At 33.3% G+C, this 12683-nt stretch overlaps 2 protein-coding genes across 4 annotated transcripts in view; both read right to left on the reverse strand.

The window, feature by feature from the left end:
• Positions 1-12683, reverse strand: part of LOC141402496 (palmitoyltransferase app-like) — a 490233-nt gene that overhangs the window by 15273 nt on the left and 462277 nt on the right. The window lies entirely within an intron of this gene.
• Positions 8532-12680, reverse strand: LOC141401523 (uncharacterized; the record flags this gene model as incomplete). Its single annotated transcript, XM_073981812.1, has 1 exon — positions 8532-12680. A coding segment is annotated over one exon (927 nt), but the record flags the coding sequence as incomplete, so codon positions are not given.

Below are 12683 nucleotides of genomic sequence, written 5' to 3' on the forward strand. Positions count from 1 at the left end.
AAATGTCAGTTATTTAATTTAATATTTTTGTTATATAAAGTGGAAATAGCCACTTTTTACTATTTTTTTTAACTATTTTTTTTTTTGTTTCGTCTTAGTTTTTTTCTTTGCTTTTGTTCGTTTAATTTCAACATTTTCAAATTGAAACCTCATATAAAAAAGTTACAAAATCTTTCAAATAAAAATCTTTGTATTATTGTGAACTTATCTAAATTTGTTTTTTTTCTTGTTATTTTTTTTAGGTAAAACTTACATACTTTCATATATTCTACAATATCATTATTTTATATATAAATATTTCGTTTTTATTTATTTATTTTATAAATAAATGTCATTGATTAAGAGCTCTACAAATAATGTGAGATTTTGAAGAGAAGTGTTTAAAAATATATAACAAGAAAAGTAGTTTGTTTAGAAATAGTTTTACATTATGTGAAGCTACCTTGAAAGGTCACTAGTTAAAATTTGGCGCTCAACACCATCACCCATAAAAACGATAAGAACGTGGGTTAGGGCGTCGGTATACCATGATAGAAAATATTTTAATGAAAAATAAATAATGAACAAAAAAACAAAAAATGTTGACAACCCCCGAAAACTATCTACATCTGGTATATGAGCCCTCTGAATAGAACACGAAATTTGGAATTGGCACCTTCTGTGTAAGGAGGTACAAGGACTTAGGCTAAGTTAGGAAATATGGATTTCCCAACCAAAAACGTATATCGTTATGATCAGGACTATATTTGATAAACAAATCAACATTTTAAAATAAAATAAAACCAGTAAGGAAAGGATCAAAGCCGGGCGGGCCCGACTATATGATACCCTACACCACTGTGAATATCTAAAATACAGTGTTGGTCACAGAATTAGCACACCCCTTTGGTGCAAAATGATTTCAGTCAGCTAAGAGTTTTGATAGGACAAATTGAAATATTTTCGTAAACAAAATCCTTTTCTATAATGTATTTAACAGATTTAATGATATAAGTGAATAGTATTATCAGTAGTTTTTTGAAAATAAAAGTTTTGTGAAGACGCCCAAACTATCAAGGGGACATTTAATTAGCACACCATAATATTTTTTAATTTAATTCAGTTAATATACAAAAATTAATTTATATTGACGTTAGTTCATATTCAAAACTTATTGAACAAATCATTTCTTGAAAGAAAAAATAATTTATCACCCCGGAATCTCAAAATACATATATCCCAATAGAGGACCATTTTTCGTAATGTACACTTAAACTTCAGAAAGTCGCCACAACTTTAAAAACAAATGTACAATTTGATCTGAAATTATTGGAATTGTTAACCGATTACCGAAATTTAAATATAAAGTGCAAAATCTTTTCAAAAAGTGTTTAAGGTCGATGATTCATTCAAGAAAATTTTCGATTTGGAAGGGGTTTATAGAAAGAAGATCAATAAAATGCACCCTTATGTGAAGAAAAATCAACTTATAACACCATTTGTAATTAAAAATTACACGTCTGAATAACACCAAGGACCTATCATTACAAAACTGTCAATTAAGCACTAGATGAACACGTGGCACGTGGGTATGTTTAAAGGTATGACCCCTTTCTGACCATAAGGGATTTTGAGGTTTGCTGAAATTGGTTAAAATCCATGAAAGTAGGCATATACTATTCAAGATAAATGTTTTTTGGATTATTGATTTTAAATTTAATCGTTTTAAGCTCCGGGAAACATATTATCTTGCGGTCTCACTAGACTATCTCCCATTTGCCTTATGTTTAGAAAATTATTGAAATTTGTGTAGGTCCCATAGAGATGAACATAGGTTTATCGTGACATACATCACGACATATCGGTAAAATTCAGTCCAGATGGATAAGTATTTATAAAATCAATAGCTCAACGCATCATATTACAGTTTTTTAATGAAAATTTTTGTGTCAAACGGACTTTACAGATGCACACTGCTGGTGGGTACATCCCACTATTCGCAAATTTACAAAGATGAACAAGAATATGATGTTTTATTTGATGTTTCTATGAACTACTTGCCTCAATGAGTTTGTTACATGTGAAAAAATCGATAGAAAAAACACTAAAAAACTGACATTTCCATCAGTCCTTGGGACTCAAGGTGTACCCCATATAATTCCCATCTGACACTAAAATTTCGGAGACTGGAGGAGAGTATAACTAGCAGACTGGAACTTATTCCCAAACGAAAGGGATTTAAAACTGAATATGGACGAAAATATTGAAACTATTCACAATATTAGTGATTCTTTTAAGGTGTGCTAATTACGTGTCCAGTGAATTTTAGGACATTTTTTACATTTTTGGAGGTTATTCAAATTGACAATTATGTTTCAGTTTCTGTATTGCGTTGTATTCTTTAAGCATACTACTGAGAATATATTAGTACAAATACTTTATTAAATACAACTACTTTTGAAGGACTTTTTAGGCAAAATAAATGTTGGTAGTGGGGTGTGCTAATTGTGTGACCAACACTGTATATATGGGAGCTATGTCCAAATCTTAACCGATTTCGATATAAATTGGCACATTTATTTCTAGACCGAATTCAGTCAAACATTTCAAACTTCATCAAAATCGGACGTATAACATGGCACACTTATTTCTAGACCGAATTCAGTTACACATTCTAAATTTCATTGAAATTGGACTTATATAGCGTGTTTGGTACAGAAAATCGGACAAAAAATGCGATCTGTACGTTGCGAACAAAAATACATGAAAGACGGACGGACATGCATAAATCGACTCAGAAAGTGATTATATGTATATCCCCAAAAGGAACTATGTGTCTATTGCGTTTCCTTTTGTATGTTACATACAAATGCACAAAGACATAATACCCCTTACCACAGTGTGGTGTAGGGTATAAAAATACATTTAAACGAAAAATGTTGACCTCTTGTGGGGGAGCAACAGGAGTGGTAGATTGATAAACTTCAAACGTGATGTTAGTTAGGGAGAAATATTATGATGTGCTACAGGTTGAGGGTATAAACAACAACTGCGGATTTTATTCTTGATCACAAAACCTCCCGAAAGTATTGTATTTGCAAAAGTCCTTCGAAATGTATTAAATAAACCCCCATTGGGGGTTGAGTACTAAGGTAAGGAGAATTTTGAATGCGTAGAAGGCTTGAAGTACGTCCAAGCTGAGCTGATTTAATTTTTTAAATTTGAATTTAGCATATATTCTAATCTACTGTTTCCTTAACCCCAAAGCTATTTTAATACTAACTATACCCAAAGAATTGCGACTTTTTTACCTTGGTTTTAAGTCAACAGAATTTCTGTGTTGCGAATATCTTAGCGACAAGTAGATAATATTTTCACCGAGATGTTTTTCTCGATACATATTTATAACCAATGTAAATGTATTTATATATGGGAGTAAAGGTTTTTATTCAAATCATTTTAACTTTAGAACAAACTTGCTTAAATTATTTAAACGAGTTTTAATTGTTTTAAATTACTTTTTAATTTATTTTTTGTAATTAATATGAGCTTTTCTTAGATATTGAAGTTATGGATCTTTTATTTGTCCGAATGAATGTCCGTTTTTAATAGGGAATCAAAACTAAGATTTTCTGGTTGGTTAGTTTCTACGATTTTCTACGTATTATTAACATATTGAATAGGAACGTAAAACAATAATACGCCACATGTGTTGTTAATTGATATTGATCATACGTCACAGTTCTCGTGACACCTTAACATTATGTTTAAACTTATTATACCCTCCACCATAGGAGGGTATAATTAAATTTGTCATTCCGTTTGTAACACATCGAAATATTCGTCGGAGACCCTATAAATTATATATATTATTGATCAGCATAAAATTCTATGTCGATTTGACCATGTCCGTCTGTCTGTCCGTCTGTCTGTTGAAATCAAGATACAGCTCGCAATTTTAAAGATAGAGAGTCAAAATTTGGTATTGAAGTTTTTATTACTTGCAGGATGGTTGGTATTGAAAATGGGATATATCGGTCCACGTTTTGATATAGGCCCTATAGAACGGTACCTCCGATTTTCGGTATTTTTAAGGTTTTATCTTCATTATCCTACCAAAATGGCTGAAATTTGGTACGTTGTCTTCTTTAGGGGTATAAAACTTTCTCCCAGAATTTTATCGGTATCGGTCCACACCTTCATATAGCCCCCATAGAACGGTACCTCCCGATTTTCGGTATTTTGAAGGTTTTAGATTCATTATCACACTAAAATGGCTGAAATTTGGTACTTAGTCTACGTTGGTTATATAAAACTTTCCCCCAGAACTTTGTCGGTATCGGTCCATGCCTTCAAGTAGCCCCCATAGAACGGTACCTCCCGATTTTCGGTATTTTGAACGTTGTGGCCTCAATATTCCACCGAAATGGCTGAAATTTGGTATTTAGACTTCGTTGGGGGTACTCAAACTTCCCCTTTAAATTTGTCGGTATAGGTCCACGCCTTCATATAGCCCCATGGAAAGGTACCTCCCGATTTTTCGTATTTTGAAGGTTGTGTCTTCAATATTCCACCAAAATGGCTGAAATTTGGTATTTAGTCTTCAATGTGATATAAAACTGTTCGCCAGAAATATGTATGTACAGGTCCATACTTTCATATTGCCCCATTTCTGACTAAAATTCGTCGGTATAGGTCCACGTTTCGATATAGCCCCCATAGAACGGTACCTCCGGATTTTCGTAATACTGAAGATTGTGACGTCAGTATCCAACCGAAATGGCTGAAATTCGTTATTTCGCCTTTTATGAGTTATAAAATATTCCAGAAGTGTATTATCAGTATAGGTCCACGTCTTCCTATATCCCCATAGAAGCTTAATTCTTGATTTTCGGTATTTTTTTAGTTTTAGCCACATTCTCTTACCGAAATATAAGAAATATGGTATTTTGTCTTCTTTGAGCCTAAAAACTTTCCGTCAGAAATTTGTCGGTATAGGTCGACGTTTTGAAATAGCCCCCATAGAATGGTTCATCACATTGTTTTACCGAAATTGCTGAAATTTAGTATTAAGTCTTCATACACGAAAGGAAACTAATTATTCCATTTTACTCCAATACAACTTGAGTGGAGGGTATAACAAGTTCGGCCCGGCCGAACTTAACGCCGTTCTTACTTGTTCTTTTTTATGAAATTTAATTAGTTCATACTTACATTAGGCAATTTTCCTTGCGCCAATTGTCAGTTTGTAGGTGAGAGATGGTGTTGAGAGGCAAAGGGTTACCATAGGCCTCACCCCTCTCTCCATCAAACTGACAATTGCCGCAAGTAAAATTGCCTAATGCAAATATGGACTTGTACCCTCAGCCTTTAGGCTAAAGAGGGTACTCGTATATACACTTTGATACAACCAAAATCGTGCCTCATCGAAACAATGGTTTGAGACCCGAATCCGTTGACTTGTGCGCACGGACGAATCAAGCGATTTGGTTAATAATTTTATGTATCGTAATATTTTGTCCAAATTTAATTCAAGATCGAATATGCATACTAGAAGTGTCGGTCCACTCCTTCCGGTACCTCCCCTTCAAAAGTTCAAAAATGTTCGCTAAAATGGTGCGCAAAAACTCAAAAAACCCTATAGACGTCAGAAGTATTGTGTTTACATCTTTTCCTAAGGTCTGAGGCTGAGCGTACATCTCAGAATGCATATTTTGTAAGCATATATCCTACAATACTATATTGGAACACAAAATGTCAGTTTTATACCAATTCGGTTTGAATATGTGTCTATAAATGTGTCCTTAAAATAATTAATATCGGGCGGTACCGTTAAACTATAGATTTATAGCAATATGTCGAAAATTTGTCGATTGGAAGTGTGGCTATAACCTTCAAAATACCTTAAATCGAGCTATACCTACATATGGGTGGACGTACATATTTTTCTCAAATTCTACTGACTTTAAATACATTTTAAAAAATGTCCTCCACCTACTTCAATCCCTTTGGAAACCAGACTTATTTATATAGGAGTTACAAACGGAATGATCAACTTAACCCACTTAGCACAGAAAAATGTTTTTTTTTTTTTGCGAGAAAAACTTAAAATGTATGTGAAAATTATATTTGTGAGACTTTTTAATCATTGTTAACAAATAATTTTTTTTCTCTAAAACGTATAGTTTTCCTGCAATCGGACCGGACCGGACCGTCTTCTAAAAGTTCCGAAAACTTTGAAGGGTACTACAGGTGTATTCTTACATGCCAATTCCTTAGTTTTTGATTGAGAAAAGACTCTTACTACATTCCTAACAAATCCTTGACATTATTTGAATGATACATTAAATTTTAAATCAAAAGTCGAAAATTATAAAAAAGTCGATTTATTGGAATTGCTTGCATTTTAGGCCAAATGCGTGGAAATGCATAGACCAAATGAATCTTTATAAGCTTGGAAGGACAGATGACAGACAATACTATAAGAAAATGCAATAAATTTTAAAGTGTTAAAATGTGTTGTTATTATAAAAAGTTTGAACGTCTACGTATAATTAATGTGATGAATAGTACATAAAACAATCATACGTATTACATCGAAGGTATTGGTTACACTATGCAACACTGAAAATGCAAACAACTTCTAGTATGCATTTTTTGAAAGTAGATATGTAGACCACAAAAACCCTAGTAAGGTTTTGTCCTGTCAGATCCAGTTCGGATTTTATGGCCTCATCTAAACCGGGCTAAATCTACACTTTTTTGCATTTATCAGGCCTTTATCTCAGAAACGAATAGGAATTTGGCCTTGCTGTCTTTTGCAATATTGTAGCCCTGAACTAGTAGAACTTATCTTTTGAAAAAACCACCTAAGAAAAACTCCATCTAGGGCATCAAAATCTATAAAATATAGCACATTTTATATAATTGCTGAAATTCTGGTCAGTATCGGCTATACTATTGGGAGTTGAACCAAGTAACCTTTTGCAAAAATCTTCGAAATAATGTTCTCAACAATTCTTTAGAACATTATAAACCTCTAAAATGGTTACTTCATGTTGTTTCAGCGGTATTTTACATCATATCTTTTACAACAGGTATTTCAAACACTGTTCACACCAACAGTTTATTCTCGCATTTCGGATTTCTCTACATTATTGACATTTGTATTAAATCGTCGTTGAAAAATGTACTGAAAACAACGGGATAGATGCATTTTACAACAATGAAATGTTCTGAAGAGTTGTGTATTGAGTTCCAGGGAAAATATTCAGAAAAAATTAACGGCTTTGGAGATACGGTGCGAAATGTATAAAAATTGTGGAATTTTTGCATATATTTTGAAATTTAAGGCAATAAATGTAGTTTTTCTAGTTCATTATTTCTCCAAATATTTTATTCTTGTCCTTATCTACAAATTTGCTTCAGAGGTCAGAAGAAGATTCGCATTGGTTTCAGAGATATAGCCCCTATTTCTTTAAAAACTCAATATTTAACCATGTTTAGATGCGTCCATAAAATCCGAGCTGAATCTGACACAACAAAACCCAACTATAGTTTCTTGTCGTTTGGGTCTGTACTTTCAAAAAATCCACAGTTAGAATTATTTGCACAAGATCACCTTAAAAATGTTGCACAGTGTTATTATAAAAAGGTTTGAACGTCTACGTATAATTCAATTCCAACTGGAAAATTTAATGATTGCACAATTTTTGAAATTGTTAAATCACATTCGAAATTTTTAATTTATGAATTATGACAATTATGGGAAACGATCTATGATCAGTTAAAGCTTTAATAAATAAATAAATTAAAAAATAAATCTTAAAGTGTTTAAATATCTTAATGGACAACATTTAATATTTAGAATGAATTTAAAGATTATAAAATATTTAAATGATTATTTTTCTGGTTTATAAATTATCATCAAAATCACAGTATTTATTTGGTTTATTTAGCAGAGCTATAACATTTATATATGTATGTTTATATTTAATATATCAATTATTTTTTATTTATAACTATATTTATAATATATTTATATTTAATATTATATTGTTTAGGAAGCGCTTTTGTTTATCAACAAATATCTTTATATTTACACACACAGACACACTCATGGAGACATTGATTGAATGTCTTCAGTTGATTATTTGAAATTTCTTTACTCAAAAGAAACACATAATCAGCCATCGAGAATCAGTTAAAATGAGTGTTCAGTTATCGCGTTCTTTTTTGTTCTGTTTTCTGTTTATGTCTTTTATTACAAAATTCACATTTATGCTATGTTTTATTGATGATGTTCATTCATCATCAGTTGCAACAGTTGGAGGTGGCGGTGTTATATTTTTTGTTTGTTTGAAAAAACAAACTCATTATTATTTAAATGAAATTGAAAACAAATGAATGGATTATCTTTAAATGAAATTAGAATATTCAGATTGAACAGATTGATCTATGATATATATTGGAAGAAAATAACAAAACGAAACACAAACAAAATGGAGAAAACGACACAAAGGAAGATGGAAATTATTTCAAGTGAATTTCAATTTTTGGTTGGAGAATTTAAAAAGGATGAGCTGAAGAGAAAAAAAACACTTAAAAGTTAATATTGAATTTGTTAAAAATTTACAAATATCTAATATTAACAGTTAAGTGCCTTTGAGGCGATAGGAGATTATTCTATTTCTAAACACTGTGCTCTAGTAATGAAAAATTTAAATGAACCATTTGGAAGATGGTGTTGCATTTAACATAACTTGTTGGTTAGGTGGTTGCAATTAGGGGTCGGGCGGGGATAATATTATCACACTACTTAGACAGGCAAGGGGGGTTTGGTTGTTGGAGGTCATGTATGTATATACAATAGAGTTGTGGGTCAAGGTGGCATCAACATTACTAATACAAAGCAAGCATTTGGGGGAAAATAAATTCATGTTTGAAAACATCGTCAGTCGTTGATGTTCAGCAGGAAACGGAAACATTGTACACAGTTGTTATTACTTGTGTATGTGTATGTAACACTAAATTAACATAAACATGTTGTATTTTTTTATCTACATTTTAATAGCGGAATTAAAATGTTTTTTGTTTTATTTTAAACTATTTACGGCAAACATATACTGTAATACTTGAACTAATTGCAGTTATTAATATATTTTTAACACCAATTTTTAGTTTTGAAAGATAACAAATACCTTAATTTTTGGGTTCCCTTACTGAAAACGCTCTTTCATATGACTTTATCGGAATCTTCTTCTTTATTTGCCTATTCGTCGTACGAATTTTGGCGATCAATACAATTACAATAAAAATTCGATTTTAAATAAAAATATTAGACAAATTCATAAATTTTTCACAATATCAGCAAATATGTCTCTATTTCTGGCAGCACTTATCGGAATAAATAAAAACAATTTTAGAAAACCTAACCAATAGACAATTTTTAAAATATTTAAGAGAAAATTGAGAATAATTATTTGAGTACATTTTCTCAGGTCCAGGAGAAAATTGCCATGCATAGAAACATTATATGCAGCGTTGTCAGTATTTTTTAGACTCTTTTCCCCAACTTGTCCAAAACTTTTCCCCAAAATTCCCCAGATTTTATTAAATTTCCTCAAAAAAATCCCCAAAAATTGTTTAACAAAAAATTCAAAAGTAATTTTGTTTTACTATTGAAATTCATATTATTAAACTTGCAAAGTATTCTATACACTTATATATGAATTAAATTAACAATATTGAAAACTTCACTTTCAAGTGATTCAGAGTCATCAGTCTCATTGGATTTATATATATTTGTATAATGAAAGAGTTGTAACGTTTCTTTAGGTGGGTCAAAATTTCTACAACAAATGGAGTTGTTAGAATATTTATTCTAGTAACTCGTACTGCATTTTATTTCTGAATATAGTTCAAAATAGAAGACTCTACTTAAGAATTACTTGTTGGAGCAGAAAGCATATTTAATACCATCTCCAACTTACGAATGATAACTTTCTCCATTGCGATTCGTAAACAATCTTGGTGATTTTTATGTTGACAACTGGTTCTAAAAAGGTTCGCATAGAGCTAAAATTGTGTTGACCCAGTGAATTGCTGCAAATATTGGGGTAAAATTGCTTGTAAGTTTAAAAATTGCATATTTATAGGCATCGGTTTCAGCATTTGTATTAACAGCGTTTAAGATATTCGGCACTGGTCTTTTTAACTTTAATAATTGTTTACTCAAAAAAGTACAAGCCTAGGTCCATGGCTCCTCATGGTAAATATGCCGAGTCGTCTTCGATCGACTCCACTATATTTTTTAAATATCTTCTTAATTTTTTTATAAATGGTTTCAATATTCGAGTGCACAGGGAAAATTCATATTAGCAGACGAGGCAGCTTATGTACCCAGGCCTTAAGTCCCCTTCAGAAGTAAAAATGATGGAAAATGTTATTTCAATTCAACCCACTGTTCTAGTATAAATTATTAGAGCTGCGACCAGTTAGTATATGATGCATGTATTTTGTGCGTCACGCGTGCGCTACTACTATTCACGTACTGAAATTAAAAAAGATCAGATAATCTGATGTAATTAGTCAAAAAAGAAATTCCCCAAAAATCCCCAAATATTTTTCAGATTTCCTCAACATTTTCCCAATTCCCCAAGTCGAAATTTTTTCCCCATTTCAAATAAAAATTCCCCAATTTGGGGAAAAATCCCCAATACTGACAACGCTGATTATATGTGTCCGAACACGACCCTTAGCTATTAATAATTTAATTTGCGTGTATTCTGACGTGAATATTATAATATCAACATTTACATTTGAGTATTCACATTCCGTTGCAAGAACAGTGACTGCAATTTAAAAAAATTAAATTTAAAATTTATTTTCTCTATTGATTTGTAGCTCAAAATTAGTTTATTATCAATCTCGACATTTTTGATGATCACTTGTTGCTTCTCCGAAAACAGAGTACATGTGTCTAAAGGTGTTTTAGTAACAACACTTGTGTCTAATCCTCTTGCACATCGAATATATCGGTAAGATATAGACATTAAATTAATGCTTGCCCTGAATTGTAGTCATATATTAAATAAACCACATTTTTAAGTTGAAAACTTCTGAAAAAATTTGAAACGTATTTACAAAACTAAAACAAGAAGTTCTAGACTTCCTTTGGCATTTCCATAGGGTGTGGCGAAAGCATGCATTCAAAAGAATCAATCATAACATACATAAGTGGCGGGGAAGGCACTTAAAACAATATCTTGACTGCAGCATAGGGCAGCAGATCAGAAAACCATTTTGGGGGGGTCTTAAAACAAAATTATTTTCGAAATTAAAAAACCAATAACAGAAGAGAAAGAAACAACATTCCACATCTCTGTGTGTACGTTTGTGGAACATTTGTACTGCCAACTCCAGTCTTTAGAGATGATATCAGTTTCAACACAACAAAAAGACAGCGACGACATCGAATTCTATTCGATGCGAATCGATGAAAACCACCACCAATTTTCTTTTGGTTTGGTGCCAAATTTCGTCGTCATGAGTTGTTGAGACGACAGACAGTAGCAACAGTACCAAACGCGATTTAGAACATCGGCAACAAACTCCCACAGTAGCAACAACTGAAACAAAAGAGAGTGGATTTCCATGAGGAGGAATATCCATTCGCCTTTGCTGTTGCAGCTGCCGACCATGAGGTGAATTGCTGATGTTGCCACCATTGTTGGTACTGTTCCTCGAAAGAAGATGATGCTGGTGATTTCGTACTATGACGAATCACTACCCGCCGCATCTTCTATAATTGAATTAAGATCGATATTAAATGAATACTCATAGAGATTCGAGTAGCGATCACGCTCCTTCCAGGGTGATCGGTGATTCATATAAAGATTTCTTTTACTAACACGAAATATTTGGCTATCTTTAATGGATTGATCGTCGTCACATGGCTCACCGCCACCACCAAAATCACATTCACGGATGGTTAGGCGATTCGTGGGCGACTTCAGTTCGAACATAACGTCCTGATGCTTGTAGCGCGGCCGCATCGGCAGTGGCTGGTAGCCGGGTATGACAACCTTTTGTGAGTCAACCGATTGCGTGGATTGGCGGCGCATGCCTCGCCCCTTGTTGAAGGGGAAATTGCGCAGCAGATTCGAATCCGTACTGCGTTGCGGTGAATAGTATTTAAAGTCTGTTGGCGCTGGTGCTGTAGGTCCCGTCGTATGGATGGTGGTCAGTGTTGTTGTACTGGCCGATGGCGCTGCCGATGCCTGTAGCTGGAGTGTCGAGGGACGTTTTGGCTGTGGATGGGTCGTTTGCGATTGCAATGAGACTCCCGTGGCCGATACTGGCGTAATGGCTGGTTGGACTGTTGTTGTGGCCACCGTTGTCGTGGCTGGCTGGTGATGCGGATGATGATGCAACAAAGGCAGCGGTGAGTTGCGAGAATCGAACGACGGTGACAGGGGCAGGTGCAGTGAACGCTTGAGACTCAAGCGATAGGAGGACACAGCCGGTGGGTGCATTAGCGAGGGTGTGGCCAATGCACTGGGCGTTGTATCTTGATGCAGCTGAAGCTCTTGTTGTTTTTGGTATTTGTTATTGAATTGATGAGCAGGTGGTAGTAGTGTTTGTAGTGAACATTTTTGATGCTGATGTTTTTGTTTTTTGTGATGATGTTTGTTGCGTGACTT

The sequence above is a fragment of the Musca autumnalis genome, unplaced genomic scaffold (assembly GCF_047663935.1).
Source record: "Musca autumnalis isolate F117 unplaced genomic scaffold, ASM4766393v1 scaffold_4, whole genome shotgun sequence".
NCBI lineage: Eukaryota > Metazoa > Arthropoda > Insecta > Diptera > Muscidae > Musca > Musca autumnalis.